At 35.6% G+C, this 27,762-nt stretch overlaps 1 protein-coding gene across 1 annotated transcript in view; it reads right to left on the reverse strand.

The window, feature by feature from the left end:
* LOC109078967 (corticotropin-releasing factor receptor 2) overlaps window positions 1-27,447 on the reverse strand; it is a 71,276-nt gene extending 43,829 nt beyond the window's left edge. The window contains exons 1-2 of the mRNA XM_042769564.1: window positions 27,163-27,447; window positions 26,953-27,072 (exon numbers count right to left, since the gene is read on the reverse strand). Coding sequence (XP_042625498.1) covers window positions 26,953-27,072; window positions 27,163-27,283 — 241 coding nt within the window. The 5' untranslated portion in view covers window positions 27,284-27,447. The remainder of the gene's footprint in view (window positions 1-26,952; window positions 27,073-27,162) is intronic.
* Window positions 27,448-27,762: the final 315 nt, after the last annotated feature.

The raw sequence follows: 27,762 nt of genomic DNA on the forward strand, positions 1-27,762 counted from the left end.
TAAATACTACCCCTAGATGATTCATAAGACTGTCACCAAACTTGGTCAGCATGATGCTAAGACATTGAGCATGCTAATGTGTGTACAGTTTTTGACACTCGAATGATTTAAATTTTTTGAGGTAATAATTTTTTGGCCATGGTGATTGGGTGATTTTGTGGCAAAGTCATTTGGTGCACACAATTATTTATTATATTTAATAAATAATCCACAATACTAATCACCCATCAACTTAACTAGGTATCAGAGGAATTTCCCCTAAGCTGCAACTAACACCCAGATCCAGAACCAGGCCTCTGGGTACCAAAGCAGCAAAGACACATCAACAAGATAAGACTCAAAGGAATTTAGAGAGAGTTTCACTCTCACTTTGAAATAGACAATTAAACCCTTTTAATCAGTCTATATATAACAACTTAAGATACAAGCAATCACCAAATCTTCCCATCTCATGATTTTCCATTTATATTTTTTGCTTTTGTATTAATACAAAATCTCCACATACTCCTTTACATCTTAATATTATGATATTTTTCCATTTTGTTTTTTTCTATTTATATTTTTTGATTTTTTTTAATACAAAATTGTTTTTTTAAGTATTAGGATTTAGCGATTATGTTTCTTTTATTATTATATGATATAATTAGAAGTTAGCGAAGATGATGCTGAAGGTCTTCACAGGACTTCAAAGTCTTCATTGAAAATAAATAAATAAATAAAATACATTAATGATTGAACTCTCATTTTACATTAAAGGGGACATCGGATGCCCATTTTCCACAAATTTGTATGATTCTTTACGGTCTTCGTGAACTGTCTGCAACATACTTTGGTTAAATTTCCTCAGTGGTCATGTTAGGAAGTTGATTTTTTTCTTTGTGGTATTCAGCTCTGTTCACAGTGAGCTGTTTTGGTGCATGTCTCTTTAAATGATAATGAGCTCTGCTCACCACACCCCTCTCTTCCATGAAAGAGCAAAGGCGATTTGCAAATAATCACAAGAAATATAAAGTGTGGGACTTACTTCTGGAGGTGCAGCTGGATTATTAACAGTGAGAACTTGAGTTCCTTGAGTTTGAACTTTTAAGCAAAACCTGCCTTGAACTGTCCCTCATTCAGAAGCAGTCTTGAGTAAAATGATTCACGCAGACATAAACTCATGTAGGTAGATCGAGGAGCGTATTCTCTTCAAAAACAAAAGTAATCCACTGCGTCTTCAGTGTCCACTGCATCGGGAGTGAATCATGAATGCTGTGTTCATTCCTACATCCAACAACAGAACACCTCAATCGCTCAGGAGCCGATCTTGTCTACACCTGCAGCAGCGTTGAAACAATGACGGAATGTTTACAGCTCAAAAAAAAAAAGCACTGGGTGGATGATTATCATTGTAGGGTGGTTGTGTACAATACACACACCATGTAAAAGTGAATTTTGCATCCGTGCCCTCTTATTAATAACTAACTACAATACTAAAAAAAAAAAAAAAAAAAAACAATGACAGCAAGTTTTCTCAGTTTGGTTCTTTTATTTATTTATTGACGTGGTATTGTAGCAAAAATGTCAACCGTTATTAACTGAATACATTAAGTAAGGAATAATGTACATCCAACCGGTTGTTATTGCAGAATAAACCCCGACATGAACGATGGTTGATATCAGGGAATAAACACACCTCGGAATGTTGTGACTGACCAATCAGAATCAAATATTCCTGGGAGCTGTGTAATAATAATGATGGTTGGTTGTTATCCAAAAATGGCTGGTTTGGATGTTGTGTTATCCAACATTCACCAGCATTTAATTGCTTAATGGCTGAAGCCTCATTCCCACCCAATTTTTTGCTGTATGTGTTGTTCCTAGTGCTGTCGCTATCATGATATTTTGATCACCATTATTGACTTTTGTTTATTTTTTTAAAAATTTTTAAAAAGAAGTTTGCAATTATTTGTTTATAATATTACTTTAAGTGCAATAAGCAGTAAGTACAGAATATACAAGGTCTACAATATGTACAATAACTATACAGATAAGTATTATGGACAAAATTTACAGATTTTTAAATACTATCAGCATGATATACAAGATAGGTGTACTATGAACATACTATACAGATGAAATATGTGAAGTGTATGTACACTATAGGCAGAACTATGAACATATGAACAATTTACACTATTGCAATGGAAGTAAAGTGCATAGAAAAATATTTCAGTGTGCAATGGGTTATTCAGTGTTCCTGGATGAACAGACAGTAGTGCAAGTAATAGCCAGTTTGCTGTTTTTGCTTGTGTAAATAAATAAATAATAAATAAATAATCAGTCAGATGTAGTGATGAAGTGGGGGAGGAGTCTGTGTGTTATGGTGTGGGGGTGTCAAGGGCAGAGTTCAGCAAGGAGACAGGCTGTAGGGAAAAAGCTGTTCCTGGATCTGCTGGTCCTTGTCCGGAGGCTCCTGAAGCGCCTCCCGGAGGGCAGGAGGTTAAACAATGTCAGGGTGAGAGGAGACCTTAAGAATGCTGCGAGCTCGACGTAGACAGCGTTTCCTCTGGATGTCCTCAATAGCAGGAAGTGGTGGTCCCTGTGATGCGTTGGGCAGTTTTCACCACCCTCTGCAGTGCTTTGCGGTCAGCCACCGAGCAGGTTCCCATGACTGTGATGCAGCTGGTCAGGATGCTCTCGATCGCACACCGGTTAAAAGTTCAACCACTATGGCTGAAGACAGCTGGTTCTTTTTCAATGTTCTGAGGAAGAAGAGGCGTTGGTGAGCCTTCTTGACCAGGCTGGAGGTGTTTGTGGTCCAGGACAGGTCCTCCGTGATGGTGGTTCCCAGGAACTTGAAGCTGGAGACACGTTCAACAACCATCCCGTTAATGTGGATGGGGTCATGCGTGCTTCCTTTCTTCTTCCTGAAGTCCACAATGAGCTCCTTTGTCTTACTGGTGTATAAGGAGCAGGTTATTGTTAGCGCACCATGTGGCCAGGTGCTGTACCTCTTCCCTGTAGATAGTCTCATCATTGTCACTGATGAGGCCAATAACTGTGGTGTCATCTGCAAACTTAATAATGGAGTTGGATCCATGCACAGGCTTGCAGTTGTGGGGTGTAGAGGGAGAAGTGGAATGGGCTCAGCACACAGCCCTGTGGTACGCCGGTGTTAAGTGTGATGGTGGTGGAGCAGGTGTGGCCTGACCTAACATGCTGAGGCCTGTTGGTCAGAAAGTCCATGATCCAGTTGCAGAGGGAGGTTGTTAATGTCCAGGTCTCCAAGTTTTGTGGTCAGCTTGGAGGGAATGACGGTGTTAAATGCTGAACTGAAGTCAACAAACAACATCCGTACATATGTGTTGTTTATGTCCAGGTGTGTGTGAGTGCAGAGTGCAGCACTGTGCATACTGCATCCTCTGTGCTCCTGTTTCTGCGGTAGGCAAATTGATGTGGGTCCAGTGTGGGTGGGAGGCAGTCTTTGAGGTGTGCTAGGACCAATCGCTCGAAGCACTTCATAATGATGGGTGTGAGTGCTACAGGGCGGTAGTCATTTAAGCACATCGGGGAGGAGTGTTTCGGTACTGGCACAATGGAGTGTGGACTTAAAACATGTTGGCACAGTTGCTTGGGTGAGGGACAGGTTGAAAATGTCCGTGAAGACCCTGTAAGCTGCTCTGCACATGCTCTAAGCACACGTCCAGGAATGCCGTCCGGGCCGGCGCCTTGTGTGCGTTGATCCGGCTCAATGCAGTGTGGACATCTGTGGAGGTGAGTTTGAGAGGTTGGTGGTCTGCTGAGTGTGTGGTTTTTGGTGGCCGTCTCCTTGCTGTCGCTGTTGAAGCGAGCATAAAAGTCATTTAGCTCGTTAAGGAAGGAGACGTCCATGACCGCTGGAGTGGAGTTGCTTGGCTTGTAGTCACTGAACCTGGATGCCCTGCACATGCGTCGGGGGTCAGAGCAGCAAATGTTTTGCTGTATGTGTTGTTCCTAGTGCTGTCGCTGTCATGATAAGGACAGAAAAGCTAAGATATCATTCTGATTTGACTAGGAATTATTGCTTGTTACTAAAGAAAGTAACATTCTGCTGCTGGAGAGTGCTGTTTGCCTATAAAAACTACAGCTGTGCTGGTCAATAAATCATTCACCAGATAAACAATCTGTCAATATACAATTTCAGATGACTCATTCATACAATAATAATATGCAGAGATAACTTTTAATATGAATTACATCAGTGCTAAAGTGCTCATTGCATTATATAATCAACAAGAACTATCAATGTATAAATCAAACTCACTGAGACTGCTGACACTTTCATTTTCATGCATCATTTTATTATATTGATGTCTGTTTACAGACAAATCATACAGAACAGTGAAATTGCGCCATAAATTATCTGTCCTGTCTCGTTTGCACTCAAGACAGGTAACATGTGAGCACCACTGACAGTCTTCACTCCTATCGGTTGCCGCTCCTGAAAGTACTTCTGTCCTATGCAATGACGTTAGCCAATCATATGAGTGACCATTTACTGACAAGCCTGAAAGGAGAAATATTTCAGACAAAGGGTGAGAATGAGGGTTTTTCTGATTATATATTTGTTTATTTATGCAAAAAAAAAACTGTATTAACATTATTATTGAACATCAAAGAACTTATTCAAACAATTAAAAAAAAAGACATGCCCCTATAAAGGTTACAAAGTCCAAAATAGGCAGTATCTGAGCCATCCACAGTGTTTAAAAGTTAAAGAGATAAAAAGTGATTTTGTAACTGGGCATAAATCCAAGTAATTATTGAAAACTCTAACAATATGGATCAATAACTCAGTGTTTCTCTCACTTGATTACACTTACATGTTCTGTAAAAAAAAGAAAAAAAGGAGCCAGTGAATATTTAAAAGTTTAATTGACAAAAAAATTTTTATAAGGATATCAAGTACCTGTTGAGAGTGTGTTGACAGTGTTGTGCAGTTGGATGGCTGAGCTCCAGAAAATTAATAGCGAGTTGGCATTGAAAGGATTTACAGAAAAAAAAAAAAATGGAAGTGGTTGCTTCCATCACTGATATCTGATGTACGCTTATTAACAGTATTAAGATGTGTTTTGGTCGATCCCATCACAAGTAGATGACACTAAATACAGGTGTGAACAGGGTGTAAAATGTTTTGAGCTTCTCTACTTTCGACCACTTCCATTAGACTGGATTGTTCCCATAGTGTGGATGCTCATGTGGTCGAATGCATTCAAACAGACACTGAAAACCGCCTGACCGGACATGTAAACACTACGCACAATATTTTTCCGCCAGTCCTGACGTCTAGTGTGAACTCAAAGCGTTTTGCGGAGGTCTTGAGGCTATCATTGCAGGAATGAAAGTGGCTGCTCACCTCGTCTTTTTCTGCCATCTCATTTTGCAAGCATATGAATTTTGTGTGAGCTTATTTCGTCCACTGGATCAACATAGCTGAAAAAGCCCATTCAACAAAATACAAAAATAAATCACAAAATATATACATTGAATCTGCAATACTCTAACCTGCAATCTCTAATGTCCTGTGTGACCCATTCCTACCTGTTCTTTTTACCTGATTTGTCATTTTCTATCATCTCTTCATTATCCTAGTAAATTGATTATTACAATGTTAACTTTAAGTATGAAACTGTTTGCATATGCTGTATACTATGAAACAGTGGTTACAAACTCACGAAAAATATATTTTTATAAATGCTTAAAACTAATATGCTATTATTATACATGCTTTATGCTATATATCAAGTCTTTAAGACATTTTTTATGAACAGCCATGTAAAAACCAATACAACTATTTTAATTATTAAACAATACATTAATTTTATCTGCACAATTTCAATAGAAACAGAAGTTGAAAAAAAATATTCTTAATTGTAATTTGTCATCCACAATTCAATTTTATTGCATGTCATGTGACTGTGACAGAGTAGCTAATGTGAGTGATTGATATGTAATTTCGTAATTAAATGTTTTATTTTTCAACTAATCTAAAAATGCTACTCATTTAATGAATAAGCTTTTGATTACTTAACATTTTATTAAAGATGATTTTCAAGGAATGATTTTGGCATAGTTGCCTCCCCCTGTACGATGCCCTTATGTACTGCATTCTCCATTTTTGCACCCCATGCATCCCATTTTTTACAGACCCACAGCACTGTAAGTTAATTAAATCTACTGGTTCACAGAATTGAGCTGACAGCGTATGAAACACTATCCTGTAATTTATTTATCTTAATAAATAATCTGACCCTTAACCTGTTTTCAACTACTGAGTCATGCATATCACAAGAATCCAAAATGTTTTCATCACAGAATCAACAATACCACTGACTTTAAGCTTGATAAACTTTTTTTTTTTTTTTTTTTTTTTTTGGAAGTATAAACAGCAATCTTGGGGTTGTTAATCATTTTTTAATTTAGCTCTAGTAGACTTTGTAGTGTTTTATAATTTTTGGCATGTTCCAGCATGCATCATTTTAGCTTATTTTAGCACTGAAGCATGCTAAGATCCTTCCTTTATCAACATCACGAAAAAAATATTTTGTAAATTCAAATCAAATTATTTTAAGTTAAAATGTATCTTCAAAGTTAACTGGTAATATTCATCCAATTAAATCATCACTGACCCTGAACAATGCTAAAATTAACTGGTGGTCAGATAAAAATTCCAGGAAGACTTATAAAATCAGAGGGCTTATAAAAAAAGGGGCTTCATTCTCCATTTTCTCCATCTGAAGCAATTAGCTTCACTTTCCCCCCATTATACCCACTAGACATCAGTAGTTTATGTCTTAATTTAAGGAATTGAATTTAAGCAACCAAAATGTGATTATTTTAAAGGAGGGTGAATATTTTCTATGGTGTTTAAACGCTTTCTCCTCCGCAGTGACTGTTTTCGCAATAGATGCTTTCACATCTTCTGACTATTGTCCCTTTGCACTTGGTAAAAAAATAAATAAAAAAATAAAAATAAACTCCAACCCACCATCTTTTTCTTTTATTTATCCATCGAGTAGAGTTTAAATTATTGACAAAGAATTTATTGTCATAAACAAGTTTTTACTGACCTCAATAAATCATGTTCTCAAAACATCTTTCAACCCTTCACTGTGACATTTAAGGAAAAAAATGAGATAAAGGACTTTACCTATAGGAGAGAATAAAGGGCATGAAGAAACACTTCTTCCAAAAAACAAATATATGAGGAGTAGAGGGAGTGCTGTAATACATTTTGCAACAATTAACCTGACTGAGCTCACGAACAGTCCTCAATCTCCTCAACTACAAATGACATAAACCCGAGTACAAGATACTAGCAATAAGAGTCTGCATTGTTTTTTACCAATGTTAAGAGGTGCTGTTAAGCACAACATACACTCTGAAAATAATCCATGGGTATTTTTGTGAGATCTTGAAATAGTTGAGAGGTTGGAATATAATAATTTTTATAGAATTATTCAGGGGACATGTTACCACAAATTAAATGCATGGTTGCAAGTTAAAAATTGGAGTTGTTTTTTTTAGACCTATTAGGGCAAAGTCCCTTTAAGATAAGTCATTTCGCTCAGCAGCCTTCTTTGAAATGCCTCTCGGGGCATGCAGGTGCAGCTCGTATCATTTTGAATGGGGAAACATCAAATTCTCCCAAACTGTTCACCAAGCTTATAATTAAATTTCATATTTGAAATCACCAATGAGATCTTACAACAACTGCCTCATAAATGTTTTTTTAATACTCCAATAGCGTTAAAAAAGTTTATGGCAAAGATTATGGCAGATTTTTGCTTGAAGATTTGAAGAGCAGATTACAGTCTGTTGCAACCACTTTCATTACCATTTTTTATCCAAACATGTCGACTCGCATGAATTTAACCCATGTGACTCTAGGCATATCTCCAGGGCGGAGACAGAGTGCTCTGAAATGAGGAGGCAAAGTCCTCACGGATTTTATTTGTTTATTTTTTATAAATTATATGTAAAATTCATGTCCCAGTTATCACTATAAAAAAACGTTTTTTTTTTTTTTTTTTTTTTTTTTTTTTTTTTTTTTTTTTTTTTTTTTTTTTTTTTTTTTTTTTTTTTTTTTTTTTTTTTTTTTTTTTTTTTTTTTTTTTTTTTTTTTTTTTTTTTTTTGTTTTTTTTTTTTTTTTTTTTTTTTTTTTTTTTTTTTTTTTTTTTTTTTTTTTTTTTAATTTTTTTTTTTTTTTTTTACTAATGTTTAGTTCTTTTTTAATAGTCAGCTTATTTTCATATCATCAGGCATGAAAGCTCGGTAAACACTGGTCACAGACGCAGAGACATGGCTTTAATTTCACCCCACAGATCATGTTTTCAGGCCATTTCAAGTTTTTTCCACGACAAAGTGGTGATACTGTAAATTCGCTCTCCAAAAGGATGTTTATTCTTGAAACATTTTTTGTATTACGACTAACACGTTTTTTTGTCTCATTTTGTGTTAAATGTGTTTTAAAAAAAATAATACACACTGTGTCCCACTCAGTATGTGCTAATTATCAGCCAATCACATTGCTGTTTGTGTCGCTTCATGAGTCGTTATTCTTCTCACAAGCAAGTCTCCTCGCACTTCAGTTTTTCATCATCTGTGGATATTTTCCATATGTGCAAGTAAGAAAAAAATTGTTTTTATTTGGCATTAGAAACTTTGAAAATAACTTTTTTGATCATTTGTAGATGGTCGAGAGGCATTTTACACATATGCACGGTAAGCATTTGTTGACGTGACAGACTTCATCTCACCGACCCTCGCCAACACTTGTATGCTGATTAAAATATATAAATAAAAATGATTGATGTTTAAGATATTGTCAAATACCACATTTTTAAATTCAGAGTACACACTTGCTTAACCATTAACTCTTCAGGAACATTTCAATCAAGCAGCATTTTTTAATGTTTAAATTTCTATATTTTGATTGTTTGCTTTCTTGAATTTTGACTTATTATGTCAATGTAGCAGGTTCAATACATTCTGTATATACTACATGTGGGTTTGTTGTTTTTATTGCATACAAGTTTTATTTAAATGGATCAAAAATATCACATACTTGACAAACTTTGTTACTATAACACATTTGTGTGTAAAAAATTTCAACACACTTTCTGTGTTCGTAGGACTAACACATTCACAAACCTTTTAAGAGTGTTGTTCAGTTTTTAATTAGTCTTCCCATTAACGTCATCATTTTGTTCATTCATACTGATTTGTGAATAACAGGCAGGATTGCATGACCCGGTAATGCCAGAAAACAAATCAGATTTGTGTGTCCAGACATTAAAAAAATAATCTGCATGTGCTGCATTGGTTACGAGTCATTATGTGTTGTGCTACAGGCACTCATTTCAAACTGTGTTTTCAATAAGTTTTGAAAAAATCTGATTTCATGTGAGGTTTTTTTTTTTTGCAAGATTTTCAAAAACCCATCTGGATCATATCCGAACATGCAAAAGTTCAGATTTTTTCAGAAGCCTACATTATTATAGAGTCCAATCAGTTTCACCTGTGCCTTATTGTTTGCCTGTGTATACTCACCTATGTTTGAGTCTTTGGATGACAGTCGTTGTCTTTACTAGTTTTGGTAAAGCTTTTGCCTTTTTGAATTATTGTTGGATTATTGTCTTCTCTATTTGGATTTATGTGACATGTTTGGATTCTTATCACCTGTCATATCTGTTTGGATTATCTTCACTTGTATTTCAAATGCCTTCCTCATCCCTGCTACGTGTTAAAAGCGCAATGGAGGCATTGCCTCTCACCTGTCTCTCCCTCGTTCATTCTTAATTACCCCCAACAAACCCACCACATGCTTTAGGGCCAGTGAATCGCAACCTTTTTGAGTACCGGACCCCAGTCCAATTCAGAACCATCCTCAAGGACACCCAGAACATTAAATGTCTTTGTGAGGAGTGAGGACCAAATGCAATCAAGTATAATTCAAGTTCAAGTTAGTTGACTTGTCCAGTATTTGGCCATTTCATCAGCTTTATGGGATTTTTTTAATGGGAACATGTCATGTCAAAATATACAAATATACAAAAATTCATACTTTATACGGACCCCCTGGCATTACGTCAAGCACCACAAGGTTTCACGCAGCCCTGGTTGATAAACTCAATGGGCTCAGGGAACACTTTAACTTTACCTGCTGGTTTCACTGATGGACAGTGTTACTTTAGAAAAATGATTGACTTATACACTTTTTAATGTCATATTTTGTGATACTTGTGTTGTTTTATTTTCGTACTTTGAATTATTTTCTTTCCTCCTTGATGGAAACACCCCTGCTGCAGGTTAAAATACAAATACAAAATACACAAACAGATAACAGGAATATGTTTTTTTTCTCTCTCTAAACTGAACATCAAAACGGCTGCAGGTTCTCTTTGCAAACTCTAGTAAGCATGCAGGCAGGAAAGACAAAGCTATCCAACCACCAGGTGGTATCCTCTTTAGCAATTGAGGGGAATGATAAAAGGAGTGGAGCACCTGGGAACATGACAAATAAGACAACCAAATTAGCAATGTCAGATTTGAGAGTTATTTATTTGTTTGTAATGGAAGGGCTGAGTATCTTGAAGGCTGCTCAGTTTCGTAATGACACACCAGGGGTTGTATTCTGCAGGAAATCAAGGACCTCGTGCTTCATTGAAGAACACAGATATAAATGAAAATTTTGGAATAACGAATGTGCCATTAACCAGCACAAATGTTAAGGGCATCTTTAAAAGATGCATAAACCTCTTTAGCAACATCTTCTGCTGCCATTAATATTTATTAAGCAAACTGGAAAGTGGCAGTTCATAACAGCTTACCTGAGTCTGGACTTAAGCACAATCTATTCATTATTTTGAGTGCTGCCAGCATCCGGTAAATAGTGGATAAACACAGAAAGCTTGCAGTAACACCACACACACACACGCACACACACACACAGGCACACACACACACAGGGAGAATTCAAACTTAAAGACGCTTGTGATGGACATATTGATTGAATGTTCCATTTCCATAAATCCCATTAGCAATGTACATACAACTTAAAACCTGGCATTCTTTCAACAAAACCTGCACCAAAAATGACAAGACAAATGACTCTAGAGCTTGCTTTTTTAAAATCCATCCACTTTGTGTGCTGAAGGTGGAAGTCTGAACTGTATAAATATACTTAAAGCTGACAAGGAAACTACTAACTTAACCTCTTACTTACTATGGATTAACTAATGATCATTTTAAAGAAATGGCTTTTTAAATGCATTCAATATTCACTCAAACAACCCATTCTGAAAATCCTTACAGAATAAATTGATTATTGCGTAGGTGTCAGTAAAAGTTAATCCAACATTGGCCATCGCAAGAAAAAAAAAATCACAACAGTTGAGAAAGATCATCAGAGGGTATTTATTATCGAGTTAGGCGGTAGCACACCTGCAAAAAGCAAGTAATAATATTCTGGTAGGCTGATTCAATTCTTTGTAAATAGAAGTTAAGTCAATAATTTTGCATACTAAGTTGTTTGTGTGAATATTTCGTAATGGGTTACACTGTAAAATAAACTTACAAAACTAATCATAATAAAAACATAATAAAATATATAGATAGAAGTCACTCTGTAATGGGATAATACATACTGCAGGACGCAATAAAGAAATAATTCAACCAAAAATAAAAAAAAATAAGTCATAATTGTATGAATGTGTCAAAGACGAGACGTCCCATTTTGGTGTCAGCATCAAATTAAATTTACTAAAGTAATTGTATATATATAAAAAGCATACTAAATTCAAGTAAAGTGTCAACTTTAATGTTTCAAATAATTTTTTTAAAAAATAAAATGTCAGATGTATTTATGTAAAAATTAAACTACATACTTATTCTGACCTGTACTTATTAAAATATATAAAAGAAAATTTTCACATACTAAATATTGTTGTATTCTAAGCAATTAAAACTAAATTCCTGGCAAATAGATAAAACCTAGTGGTTTGAAGAATAGTGGCAAAGACTGGAAAATATTTAAAATGAAAATGAATTCGTTTTTGGGGCTGAACTGTGATTCTTAAACAAGAGTCTTTTAATGTCATCTAACGATTCTTGTTCTAAAAATGCTTGACAAGACCTTTTGGTGTATAAACTACTGGTACACCGAATGACATTTTAATGGGTGTCTTCTGTAAATCATGGTAAAAGTGTAAGAGAGTCATTATTTTTTTGCTAATTAATTAATAGGATACATTTTAAAGTACAGGGGAAAAAATAACGCTATATTAAACTTTTATTGTTCTGATGTTTGAAACATCTTTTTTGTCTTTGACCAACAAATGAATATCATTGTAATATTTAACAAACTATCACACTAATTGGCATCTGATCCAAGGCTTCTAATTACTTATATATATATTTATTTATTTTTATTTTTTTGCAATTATTCTCTAAAACTTGGTTTCAAAGTGATCTTTAGTAACTGTATGAATGCAGTTCCCCTCATACAGGTCTCATAGCAGAATAATCACAGGTCACATGAAGATGTTTCATACATTTAACAAACAAAGATTTTATTTAGTGATTAGGTGTCTGTATTCTTTCAGCAGGATGGTTTCGAGGACTGGTAATTGAGAAGATGCTTAAAGGTTTGCTGATTTGCTAGGCTGGAAATGAACCTTAATGGAAGGAAAAAACCCAACCAGGAGATGAGAAAGGCTGTTTAAATATAGACATCGTTATCAGCTCAATCTATTTTTACATTTTCTTCTCACCACCAGCTCTGTCATGGGACTATAGCAATTCTGTCAAAGCCCGAGAGCTTAAGCCACCTCAAAATGTGCCTGATCCACATTCAAACTAAAATGCTTAACCTGTAAAAAGGATGAGAGGTGCAGATTTTGTATAAACAAAATCACATACAGTAAAAACGGTTATAAATAATTTTTTACTAGTGGGTTAATAGTACAAGCTTCTGTCACATCTGAGCATTACAGCGTTGTACACCTGAAAATGCACCTTGTCTGATACAGAGTTAGTCATTAAACAGATTTAGAATCAGAGATTAGTGCAGCGATTAAAATACAGTTATCACAGTTCAGTTACTGACATGTCAAAGTCATAAAACATAATAGTGCCATTATACTGTATGTTGTAGCACTCATTAGGTAATGGGGAAAAGTCAAAGATAAATCACTTACACCCTATTGTGCATGTGAACATCCCTTGTCATGCTAAAACAGCTTGAGCTGTCTACACTAGGCATGTCCAGTCAAATCAAGTCACCTTTATTTCTATAGCAATTCATACAATACAGATTGTGTCAAAGAAGCTCCACAGTGATAAACTGGGAAACAGCAGAATCAATTATGGAAACTCAACTATGGAGATTATGCTGTAAAGAAGATCTAAAAGACAACAGTGTCGTATTTAGCTCAAGTCGGTGTTGTTTCCGTCCAAATAGGGCTGCACGATAAGTTGTATTACAATTAGGGATGGTTTGGATATACTTACAGATGTTTGGATATACTTAGGGATGCACTGGTTCTGCCAGATCCACTATCAGTCAGAATAGACTGATATTGTGCGTAGAGATCGACCAATATGGGTTTTTCTATAGCCGATGCCGATGCCGATGTTTAGAGGTCAGGGTCAGCCGATGGCCGATATGTGCTGCCGATTTTTAGGGCTGATATCTTGAAGTTTTTCCCCTCATTTGCATGCTAAAATGTCACACTAATAATAAGTGGATGCACAACATTTCTAAACTTATCATCATTTATTGAGCACTGACTTGAACCATCTCTCGAATCTTAATTTTGTGCACTCCATGGTATTACAAATAAAAAAAAAATTTATCTAAAGTTAACCAAAACAAATCAATAAACGGACCAAGTATTAAATATATTATACAGGTAAGCCCTAATATATATATATATATAAAAGTCAATCATTTACATAAAATTTTTTATCAAGCATTTATCAAGCAGAATTTTTCAAGTTTGTTGGAACATAAATGTAAACTTAAATATACATTTAAATAAAAGAAATAAAATTTTACAAATAAAAATCAATTAAACTGAAAATATAAAAAAATAAAATAAATAAAAAATTAATAATAGTAGTGCTGCAAACACACTAGCAACCAGCCACATTTGTGTTTGGTATAAATGACACAGAACATCTAATGTGCATTCTAATTTCAAATTTACATCGCAGTCTGTTGATTATTAAAATAAAGTACAGTCAACCAAACATATAAAAAGTTACACTGGTCAGTTTAAATAGACCGTAGTATACCGGTCCACTCTGCTGTTATGCCAAGGACGTTTTTACTCATGTGAAGAGGATGATCTTTTCCGTCTAGTTTACATTAAAAAAAATTAAAAAATATTATAGTTTAACATTCAGATACATTGCGATTATTGAAACATTTGGATATGTGCAGAACGAGACGTGAGCAACAACCTCCAAATACATCTAGCCAAAACCCGCGCTCGCTCATGCTCGTCTGCACGCACACACCCACTGTCACGATCTTATGCACTGTAAATGCAGGATTTTTTAAAACAAATATGCCTACCGGAATGCAAAAATTCAAAATCGAACATTTTGCAGAACAGGATCAAATAAAGTACTGGTCATTAATACTCGCATAAAATGTTTAATGTGAAAAAAAGCGGTTCACTGACTGCTGCGCAGCACAGCCACAAGCGCCACAGTTACGTTTGGGAGAATTTTGTTGTTAATACTATATAGTGTCATTTGAAAACATTGCAATTGCATTTTAAAATACAACAACCAGCACCACGAAACCATTTAAAGAGGCGCATTCATCCTGTCTCCTTGACGGAAAACAATCAACAAAGTAAAATGATCTCAAAAGTACAGCGCGCTCTCTTCATTTTATCAAATGATCATAATCACATATTCATTTTACAGTCCTGCTACTAGCATTTTATTCGGACTAAAACCCCTTTAATTCGGGTGAGAAAGCTTTTTTTTCCGAGTGGCTTTTGCACATAATAATACCGCTGCAGACGCATTTTGCAGCATTAAGCTTATTCATTGATTGTTAATTTAAACGACGATCGATCATGGAAATGATCAAATATTGACATCCCTAAATGCAAATGAGTTGGATGGAAACCTGGCTATTGTCTGCATCAAACCATGCTTCCGAACAAATGTCATTCACCGTGCTGTGCTGCTCTAGGACAGCTGTCTCTCTGAGCACGGTGCTGTCTGTGAGCGGGGCGGAGTAACGCTGCAGTGTTTGTGAGAACTGCCACCTACTCCACCTCATTTACAGAGTGAAATTCTCTGACTACCTTTATCTCCCAGGACTGTTGTTGTATCTTCCAAAAAGTTTTGGCTTGGGGTCCTTCACATGCGGCAGCAGCACTTTCCACCGCACCAATAACACGGGGCTGCCCGCCGAACGTGCCTGAATTTAAATCGGCGCTACTAAAACACGGATATCGGCCGATGCCGATATATTAAAAAATGACGAATATCGGCCCGATATATCGGCCGACCGATATATCGGTCGACCTCTAATTGTGCGTATACTATTCTGTGTTATTGTTAAAGGGGTCATATGATGCGATTTAAATTTTTCCTTTCTCTTTTAGAGTGTTACAAGCTCTTGGTGCATAAAGAAGATCTGTAAAGTTACAAAGACTAAAGTTTCAAACCCAAAGAGATATTCTTTATAAAAGTTAAGGGTCAACCACAACCCCCTAAAACAGCTCGTTCTAACACGCCCCCACATCTCTACGTCAGTATGTGGGAAGATTTGCATAATGCCACCCAAATGTTCACGCAAAGAAAGAAGGCATAACGTTTATTCTCCCTGTTGCCGCAGCTGCCATGTCATTGTGTGTTTTGTTGAAGTGAAACTTTGTTTGTTCTTCCAAAAGAGGACATGACTAGAAATCAGTGGTTAAGTTGTATTTTAACAGTGTTCCAGAACAGTTCAACCCAAATATTCAAATGTGTGCTGCGCATTTTATGGAGGATGAGGACTGTTTCCTGAACCAGTAGCCTGCAATGCGTCTGTGGCACAACAGCTGTTTCTATAAAGTTGGGCAATTCAAACTTAGCAAGGACAGTCTGGCGCTTCTGACTCACAGCCTGTAAGTATGTTTTTTATATTTAAATAATTTGCCAATGATGATTCAAACACAAGTTTTGAGCAGCAGAGTAGGCTTGTTGTTTGTTGTTTTTCAGATCACAAATGCAGACATGGTTTTATGTTTACGCATTACGATACGCAACGCAACGTGTAAAAAGACAGTATGAGTCAATATAATCAGTAATTATGTCCCCACTGGATACAATGAATGCCTCATTTGTAATGGGTTTTATTTGTTTTGTCTCATCTAGTGATGTCCAGATCTTGTAAGTGAACCGGTCGAACCAGTTCACCAAATCTATCTGAATCATTTGAAATGGTTCACGTCTCCAGTGTGGACTAATCCACAAATTATTTAAGTTATTCGGTTTATAAATGTGCATTACATTCCCTCTGACGTGAAATAAACAAATATTCCGAGTTATTCAGTTACTCCTAACAGTACATTGACTGAACTGCTAAAAGAGAACCGATGGTGGGATGTGCACAAACAGAGCAGCTGGACTGAGTCTCATGCTGCTGGCCTACGAGACGGCAAAATATGTTAAGGGATGTAACATTTCTGTCACACGCTTGAGGCATTTGGCCAATCACAATGAACTAGATAGCTGGCCAATCAGAGCACACCTCGCTTTTCAGACCGAAAAATCGGCGCGTTTCAGAAGGCGGGGCATAGAGGAGAAACTATAATGTACAGTATGTGGAAAATAATGTTTTTTGAACCTTAAACCGCATTAACACATTTCATTACACCAAATACACAAAATAATGTTCTTTTTAGCAGCATCATATGACCTCTTTAAGCACCATGAAAGGCACAAAAACATTATTTTCCATAAAGATTCCATGCAATCCCAAGTCTTCTGAAGCCATTCCATAGTTTTGTGTGTGGTACAAATGAATATTAAAGTCATTAAATTCAGGTTGACATAAACTCTTCTCTCACTTTGCATCAATATCCTCTTCCCATTGTGCTTTAAACTTTTCTGCTGGCTGTGACTCTATGTTGCTTTAAGCACGTCATTCTGTGCACGGGATGTGCATGAAGCACTTTGGCCGCTCTGCCTTTCATATTATAATACTTTTGCACAATGAAAGATTGTTAATAGCCTTTCTTGTTCTGTCCTATCTATCATATGTTGCTGCCTCATAATTGTGCTATACATTTAAGAGAAACTACTTTTAATTTTATAGTACATATTTATATATGAATATATTTACTTGTTTTTCATGAATATATTTTACAACAATACAAAGAGCAGTGTATAACATTTTACCAGATTTAGTCCTACACTTATTCACTTTTATTTGTTCCCCACTAAATACTTAGATTTTATAAACTTATTGTGCGCTTTTAATTTTCCTAGAATAACTTTTGCTGCTGAATTATCCACTAACCTAGTTTGTAACAGTATTTTTGTCATAGATTATGATTATATATATTTTTCATTGGTTATTTTTCTGTATAATGAAGTTTTCTATATTTAGTAGATTGTGTTTAATACCAAAAAGTGGTGATCAGGTCAACACACAGAGGTACAGAAATTCTACATTGATTTAAAAAAAAAAACTGTGCTAGTATTAGATAGGTATCGGCAGATACTCAGAATTTTTGTATCGGATTGGTTCTGTTTCTCTCGATTTATTAAGCATAATCATCTGTGGTTAAACCAGTTGCAGCTCCACAAATGTAAATTCGCTGACAATCTTCACCAAAGCTGAAACCCTGAAATCTCATTGGTCCTGATAATCCATGCCAGGTTTATTATCACTGACACTAAACACTATTTGCTCTTGTGTGTGATGCTACCTAGCACAATATGCAAGTTTGAACATGTGGATAAATAATGGGAACTGAGAGCTGCAGTGGCAGAGAATATTTGCAGTAAATCATCGCTGTAATATGGAAAGAGCTGTAAACAGATTGTTTAAATTTCTTATTTTGTAGTCCATGGAATAAAAATTGCAACATGCAGGTTTGGAACACGAGAGTGAGAATATAAAGGAATAATTCATTTAATAATCAAACTTGAATTTATTTGTTGGGGCTGCTAAGGAGAACATTATACTTCTCAGAAGGTGCTAATGAAATTAGACATCCATGGAGGTGAAGTGAGCACAGCAGGGGTGTGATTATGTTGAGAAGAAACCAGGGACTTAGTCTAGAGAAAAAACCAAAGCAGAGGGAGCTTCTGAAAGAGTGAAATATTTCATAGACTTGATTGCTGTCAACTTAGATATTGAAAAGGAAATTGAAGATGAACATTTACTAAAGTTTGAGCTTCTATATCACTTTTATCAAAATAACTAATGGTAAATTAAATGATTACTGATCCTAATTTGGATGCACTCCTGGCTTAAATTGGAAGAGTAAAACTAAAGAAAATACAGTAAAGAGATTAAGAAGTTAGATTTTTATATATACACCAAAAACACAACAAAAGCAATAGGGAACAAACCTTATTGCAAAGAAGTTTAGCTTGTTGCTATGACTAGACTTCTACTGGCTATTGCCTCAATCACTGGAATAATATGGCTTACAGGCTTTATGTATTACATACTATAGATGGTGCTCATGTTGGCATTGAATGGGCAAGCAATTTTTTTATGAGAAACTGTTTACAGTTGTTGACATCTTAGTGGACACTGTTATTTTAATCTGGTTATTAAAGGTGCAGATCCATAAAATAAGGTGAGATGAACTGTATGTTCACACACTGATTAAGTAGTGATATATGTAAGTTTTGATAGTTATGTATGTATCATTCAAGTCACATTTATATGTGACCCTGGACCACAAAAGTAGTCTTAAGTCGCTAGGGTTTGTAGCAATAGCCAAAAATACATTGTACTGGTCAAAACTACCAATTTTTCTTTTATGTCAAAAATCATTAGGATATTAAGTAAAGATCATGTTCCATGAAGATATTTTGTAAATTTCCTACCTTAAATATATCAAAACTTAATTATTGATTAGTAATATGCATTGCTAAGAACTTCATTTGGATAACTTTGAAAGTGATTTTCTCAATATTTAGATTTTTTTGTACCCTCAGATTCCAGATTTTCAAATAGTTGCACCTTGGACAAATGTTGTCCTCCTAACAAACCATACATCAGTGGAAAAATGATTTATTCATTTGATGTACAAATCTCAATTTTGAAAAACTGACACTTAAAACTGTTTTTTTGGTCCAGGGTCACATTTTTTATGTAGATCTTTACACAATACAGACTTTTTCAAAGCATTACCACTGTCAACACTGCTATGTTCATTAATTATAAACCAACTTCAGTTTCGGCTATAAAGCCTGCTCTACAGAAGACAACAGTGTCATAATTCAATTTAAGTGTTTGTATTCTTATCTGAATAGTTGTTGTTAAGTTTAGCCTCCCAAACTGCAATTTACAGTATCTAAGCTGAAAAAAGAGCTTTCCAAAGTCAGTCAACTAAACTGTCACTGAAAGTGACCAACCATGATGAAGCCATTTAATAGAGCAATATCTTAAATATTAAATATCACTAGAGGCTTGTTGTCAATGTACATTTGATAACAACAGAGCCCAAACCAAGAAGTTCAACAGCTATTTGTTTAACAGATGAATGAGCAGGCAAAAGACATTTAATTTGAAAACAATATATTTGAAACAGGTGTGTGCGATTTGAAACATGGATATATGCCGATTGTGAGATGTATTTAAATAAAACTGTGTCCGTGTTACGTGATGATGCAACCCGAAGGAAAGATAAGAAAGTTTCTTCTGTTTGAATATCACACTAAGATTTTTACCTATAATCAAATATAAGGGTTGTTTGTTTTCTTTATAGGTTTCTTATATGTTAGGAATGATTATATTCCATGAAAAACAATGCAAATGTTTTTTTTTTTTTTCACCCTTATGAGAGTGATGATATTTTAAATCCTAGTGAATTTACATGCTTGAACTATAAGGGTAATGTGTTTAAAAATTTTATCTACATTAATCAATATAAGTGATCAATAATGATCAAAAGGGAGGAGTGTTATGGAAATTTTTTATTTTGTTAATTTTGCATTGATTGCATTCCTCTCATTTAAGTATCTTTTTAAACATTCAATAATCAAGGTAGTATATAGTCCATAGGGATATTGAGTTTTTTATGTAACTTGTGACGAAAATGCTTTAGGTTGAAAAACAGCATACTGTATAAGGGGAAACTGTGTAACAGGGACGGGCAGTTTTGAGAGTAACCAGACATTTACCATGTAATGTGCATGTGTTATGGGGTGATGTGCACTGAGCAAAGGTCCTAATATGTCCTTCAATGTATTCTTTTTACATACTATAAAAAGTGGGCTTTGAGTCTGTGTTATCTCTTTGCACACAGACTCTGTGTGTAAACCAGATCATTCTCTGCAGAGAATTTAAGCAATACAAAGACAAAACTCTGTTTGGTGTTTCATTCTTAGTCTCTACAAATTTTTATTGAATTAGAATTTCCACGACAATTTTTATTGAATTGGAGTTTATAAGAATAATTATTATTTAGATATTCATTTTCTCTATTATTGTCTCATTACCTTCAGCTGTTTCTGACCTATTACAGTAGCTCACCCTGACACCAGATACCTGAATCGGGTTCCCTAATGGATTTGGTTCCTGTAATAGATTGTTTGAAAGAATCGCTGTTAATGAATCAGAGACGGGTCAAGTCTAACATTTATTTAAGCAGCCATTGAGGTGAACAAATGGAATACTAGTATTTACCATTAAAAGCTGTATATTTCATAGTAATCAATATATCAATATGTGGCAAAAGACTGATTCGCATGATAATTGTTTTTATGGGGAAGTAAGCGATTTTCCTACAGGGGTTAGTCAGTGATTTTATTGCCGTCCGAATCCAGAATGCCTGTGTGTTTCTTCCACCAACTGTGAAAAAATAAAAAATAAAAAACAGTAAAAAAATCCAATTGCCTACTGTTTTTTGACAAACACCAAGGTCATGTGGTAATTTAATTGCCGTCTGAATCCACATCCACATCCACAGCGATTGGCACAAACTGGAAGGTGTAGCGAGAATGTGGGTCAAATATCAGAAAAATGCAGAGATATAAGGCTGATCAGGTGCTGATGAGTCTGATCACTCATCATTTAATCATTCTGAATCTGATCAGGATGATTTAGTCACTGAGGGAGATGCACATGATGTCACAGAAAGGTCACGGACGTCTCATGTCCATTCTGCAATGCGAACTGGAGGTAAGCAGCTGTTTGCTCAATCGCAGCTAGTTTGATAGCGACAGAATTTATGAATTATCTCTCATAAGTTATTTTTCAGTCGGTTCATCGTTGATTCAGTGAGGTTTTCAGTTCAGTTCTCTTCAAATACTTTTTGTGGAGCAAAGTCAACAATATTACCAACATTGTGTGAGTGTGCATAAATACACATACGAGCGTGTAAACAGTGTATTCTGCTTGAAAATGCACTCCTTTGATAAAAATGCTTTTTTTTCTCCGCTTTTTGTCCAGAATGTTGTATTTTTGACTAAACTTCCTATGTTCAAGTGATAATAAAGAAAGAACAGATGAAGATAAAATATTTTGTTGTTGTAGTTGAGCAGTGGCTCATATCTGTATTTTGATGTATAGTATGTTCATATATTCATAGAAGAAAATATTCAGCGGTCCTGCAAATGTTAGCAAAAATCGTCAAAAAGGCTGACAACTTTTCTTAAAAAACGCTGGTAGGGTAAGAGTTACCCCAAAAGAGAAGGAAAGCACATAAACATGTGAAATGGGTCATTATTATGACAGCAACACGTATGCAATTTCATTTTAAAATATGTATTATATAGGCCCACAATTACATACATAAAAATATAAACCAAGCAGCTTTATGTTTACCCTACGTAAATAAGAGGTTGCATTAACTTATAATGCTACAAGTGTCTATTTTCCTATTTTTAAACTGGTGATTGAAATAATCAAATAATAAATAGGATATTATTAAATATGAATTTATTCATATTATTCCAAGCATATGACATTTTATTTATAGCAGACAATCTAAGGCAGGTCACATGATCCCAGGATCCCATGACTTTTCCATTTGTTGACATGACACGATTAGTTTTTTTAGATATATAACATTTTAATATTCTTTATGTTTGGTGTGCACCTGATAATCATATTTATTCTCATGGAAACCATTGCATATCATAAAATAAAATACAAACCAGATTCCAAAAAAGTTGGGACATTGTACAAATTGTAAATAAAAACAGAATGCAATGATGTGGAAGTTTCAAATTTCAATATTTTATTCAGAATACAACATAGATGACATATCAAATGTTTAAACTGAGAAAATGTATAATTTAAGGTAAAAATAAGTTGATTTTAAATTTCATGGCATCAACACATCTCAAAAAAGTTGGGACAAGGCCATTTTTAACACTGTGTGGCATCCCCTCTTCTTTTTATAACAGTCTGCAAATGTCTGGCGACTGAGGAGACAAGTTGCTCAAGTTTAGGAATAGGAATGTTGTCCCATTCTTGTCTAATACAGGCTTCTAGTTGCTCACACTGTCTTAGGTCTTCTTTGTCGCATCTTCCTCTTTATGATGCGCCAAATGTTTTCTATGGGTGAAAGATCTGGACTGCAGGCTGGCCATTTCAGTACCCGGATCCTTCTTCTACGCAGCCATGATGTTGTAATTGTTGCAGTATGTGGTCTGGCATTGTCATTTTGGAAAATAAAAAAGGTCTTCCCTGAAAGAGACGACGTCTGGATGGGAGCATATGTTGTTCTAGAACTTGGATATACCTTTCAGCACTGATGGTGCCTTTCCAGATGTGTAAGCTGCCCATCCCACATGCACTCATGCAACCCCATACCATCAGAGATGCAGGCTTCTGAACTGAGCGCTGATAACAACTTGGGTTGTCCTTGTACTCTTTAGTCCGGATGACATGGCGTCCCAGTTTTCCAAAAAAGAACTTCAAATTTTGATTCATCTGACCACAGAACAGTTTTCCACTTTGCCACAGTCCTTTTAAAATGAGCCTTGGCCCAGAGAAAACACCTGTGCTTCTGGATCATGTTTAGATATGGCTTCTTTTTTTGACCTATAGAGTTTTAGCCGGCAACAGCGAACGGTGGATTGTGTTCACCGACAATGTTTTCTGGAAGTATTCCTGAGCCCATGTTGGGATTTCCATTACAGTAGCTTTCCTGTATGTGACGCAGTGCCGTCTAAGGGCCCGAAGATCACGGGCATCCAGTATGGTTTTCCGGCCTTGACCCTTACGCACAGAGATTGTTCCAGATTCTCTGAATCTTTGGATGATATTATGCACTGTAGATGATGATAACTTCAAACTCTTTGCAATTTTTCTCTGAGAAACTCCTTTCTGATATTGCTCCACTATTTTTCGTTTCAGCATTGGGGGGATTGGTGATCCTCTGTCCATCTTGACTTCTGAGAGACATTGCCACTCTGAGAGGCTCATTTTATACCCAATACTTCTGAGAGACATTGCCACTCTGTTGGGATTTTTTTCTCCAGCTGTTCCTTATATGTACATTTAACTTTTCCGGCCTCTTATTGCTACCTGTCCCAACTTTTTTTTAGAATGTGTAGCTCTCATGAAATCCAAAATGAGCCAATATTTGGCATGACATTTCAAAATGTCTCACTTTCAACACTTGATATGTTATCTATATTCTATTGTGAATAAAATATAAATTTATGAGATTTGTAAATTATTCCTTTCCCTTTTTACTTACAATTTGTACAGTGGCCCAACTTTTTGGGAATCGGGTTTGTATGTTACTGTAATTCAAACAGTATAAAAAATTTTCAGAATCTTAAGAATAAATATTTTTTCCATATTTTTAAACTGAAAATTTTGATGGAAAAAAAAATGCTTTTATTTGAGATTTGACATTTGCCTGCATATATTCAATAAACTTTATTCACCATATTGGCATTGCTAGTGCCATGCTTTACTGGTTGAGCTACAAGAATAAACAAATAATTTACTATTCGTTAAAAAATTGCATGTTTTGCAATATTACGATACTACAACAAATTTGTAAATTAAGTGGTTCAGAATATATCAGTAAATAACTCATCAATAATCATTTACTAATGATTTATGATCATGTGATGATTTACGAAAACATTTTTAGATTACTTACAAAACATTTGTGACATGTTAACATATCACTTATGTAAATAAGATTATCTACAAATTTATATTAATGTTTAGTAAATGATTAGTTAATGACAAAACAATTTTAAATGACTTTTAAGTTTACTTTATTATAAATTAATAACCTTGTTGCATGCAGTTCTGAAAGTGAGGCAGAGGGAGAATCCAACACTGAGTATCTGTGCCTTTAGCTACCGTGGTCAGGATCCAATGGATTACTTCGAGAGACAGCACTAGACAGCTGGATGGATCTTGCCAGCAGGAGGGTTAGACACAAGTGCTAGGCGAAAATGCCTCGGGCAGCGGCTCAACACAGCAGAAGGGTTTAGTGACACCAGTTATCAGTTAGGTTTGACTCATCATTTTAAGCTACGTCTGTGAAAGCAAATATGATTTCATTGATAAACAACTTCTACATCCACCAAACTTAATAATGTGATCGTAATTAGGTAATGCATTCTGCTGGGAATTTTCTAGTAATGCTCTGTGCACACTGTGATAGCATTGTTTACATTTGTTGTTGTTGTTTTGTTTTGTTTTTTTTAGCACCCACTACACTAAAGCAATCATGTAAATCAGGTAACGCTACAAACACATTATCTGCTGGTTATGATGCTTTTCTTCATCATTTGATCATTTGTTAAAATTACTGCTGCCATGTTGGCTAGAAAATGAGCATGAGCATCCTTTTTAATAAACGTCTGAAACATTAACCGTGGCATGCAGACCTTTGTGAATCAAACACATAATAAACCTAATTATAAACCACAGAAAGGAGGCCTGTTTGTGCAGAAAAGAGTGCTAATGGCACAGCGCTATCCCATCAAGGTGGTAAACTGGGTTAGTGATGCCAGTGCATAAGATGCCAGTTTTGTGAATAAAAAAAAGAGTCAATAAGATTGCAATATAACCATATACGAGCAAACAGAGAGACATTTTACTATTTAAAATATACATTCAAAGCTCAGCAGTGAAAGGCTTAAATTTGCCTAGGAGCCCTGTATTATCCTCCAATGTGAAAATCACATCAATACACTGAACAAAGTTACATGCTGTGCGAGCTCACAGGAGGGAACCGCTAAATACTGATTTGTGATCATAACTGCCAGCTACTACAGAAGATAAGAGACATTTGGAAGATCCACATTTATATGTATTCAGTGATTTTATCATAAGTCATATTAAAATGCAATGATAAAACTGCAGCTGGAAAATGTCTAATGCTACAGAGATTACTTATAGATCAGATTGTATCAAATACTGTATGTCTGCGTTTTGAATTACAGTGTAATGTTTCATGATCTGAACATCATGAGGTCATGATTACATAATTATGAGCATGAGTGACAATTACTTAAATATATGTCAGTGTCACGATTATGGACTTTTGTTGTGTTTCTTTCATTTCCTGTTCTCCTGTTTAGTTTTGTTCCTTGACCTAGTTTTCCTTGGTTCCCTTGATGAGTTCATTCTGTTCACCTGTGTCCTGTTAATTAAGTCATTAGTTGTTCTCTTATGTTTGTATAAATACTTCTTGTTTAGTCCTCTCAGTTGCTGGTTATTAGTTGTGTATGCTGCTTGTGTTTCCCCACCATCCTGAATTCCTCCTCCCGCTGGACCATACAAGACTTATACCCTCATCTTTGTGCACCTTCCTTTCACAAGAGTGTAACAGTCTAAAGGTATTCTTTTGTGGTGAGTGGTGAGATTTGCCCCAGAATTGGTTTTCAGGGGCAAATATCACCCCTGTACATATTACAAATATGTAACTATAACAATTGCATATATTTCTCACATTTATGAAAAATCTCACAAAAATTCATGCAACAAAATAGACAGCTTTTCCGTCCTCTGTGTGTGTGTGTGTGTGTGTGTGTGTGTGTGTGTGTGTGTGTGTGTGTGTGTGTGTGTGTGTGTGTGTGTGTGTGTGTGTGTTCAAACTTAAACCTGAATGCACACTGACTCATGGGGACTGGTGCCACAGTGGGCACCTATATTGAGCTCCCCATCAGAAAACAAGCTTTAAAAAACACACAAAGAATTGAGAATGTAAAAATTTCAGAATTTTCTGTGACGGGCAGATTTAGGTGTAGGGCAATAGAAAATGCAATTTTGTACAGTATAAAATCCATTATGCATGGTAAGTCCCCATGCACAGCGATAGTAAACCAGATGTGTGTGTGAGGAGAATTTCACTGTTCTGCTAAATTTTGCACATTAATAATGAAAGGAAAAAAATGTGGCTGGGCAGATAATATTGTCTGCAGAAGCACATTTGAGAGCAAACAGTTGTGTAAATTATTAATATATGTATATAGCATGTAATTTATATTAAGAACAATTGTAAAAACAAAAAAAACAAAAGCTATACATGTCCATGAAGTCGTATAAGTCTTAAATGTTCTAAAAACAGATATTAAATGTATGCCTCTATCTATAAATTCACTGACTCACTTTGTGGGGCCCCTTTTATATTAACTCTGACTGAAGGACTGAACATCAGATAAATAGACTAACAATTATGCACCTGAATCCAGCAACCTTATCCTCGGACGTTTTTAATGAACAAGAAAAGCCAATAGGAGCCACTTACTACTGGTGTTGTATTTGACGCCGTTAATGAACTCCGGACACGGTCGCTCTATTATTCGTCCAGAGTTGCTTCTTGGCCAGCAAGTTCCGATTTCATCTGTAGTGGCGTTACAATAGAGACCTGGAGGAAAATACAGCCTGTGTTGATTAATGTGCATTAAAAGCGCTGAATAAAACACATGCGCCGCTAACAAAAAACTGTAATCCTCACCGTCGACACTCATTGACACAAAAGACGAATTCTCGTAAAAAGTGTCCTGAAAAGCATCCATAAGAGTACAGTTGGTGTCGCCGAATTCCTCTATGAAGAACTGAAAGAGGGACGCATCCATGATCAAGCGCAAGTAAAGGCTTCAGTGTGTAGAAGAAGCGATGAGTCTGCCTCCCTGTCAACTTGAGACAGTTTCGTCTGTTCTTCACTGATGACAAACGCTGCCGGCGCGCGTGTGACCGCGCGATTCAAGTAAACCTGGGGATGGTTTTGTGCGCGCGTTCATTGACGGGAGGATGGTGATGTCATAATGAAATGTCGAGGATCAAAGCGGCCGCTCTAAAAATATTTTCTTCTATGCTTCCCGTTAACGTCGTAAGATATTTTGTTATCAATTTGATTCAAATGTTTGAAATGTTAAGATAAATCATCACGTGTACAGTACACTGAACATTGTGTTATCAAAAGTAGTTGGAGAAGGATTAATAACTAAAAATCTGTATTAACCACAATACTATATAGGATAGATTAATATAGTCTATCTATCAATGATGTTATATTATCATAGTTACATTTATATAGTGGCTGTGCTACAGATAA

Source organism: Cyprinus carpio, chromosome A2 (assembly GCF_018340385.1).
Source record: "Cyprinus carpio isolate SPL01 chromosome A2, ASM1834038v1, whole genome shotgun sequence".
NCBI classification, from domain to species: domain Eukaryota; kingdom Metazoa; phylum Chordata; class Actinopteri; order Cypriniformes; family Cyprinidae; genus Cyprinus; species Cyprinus carpio.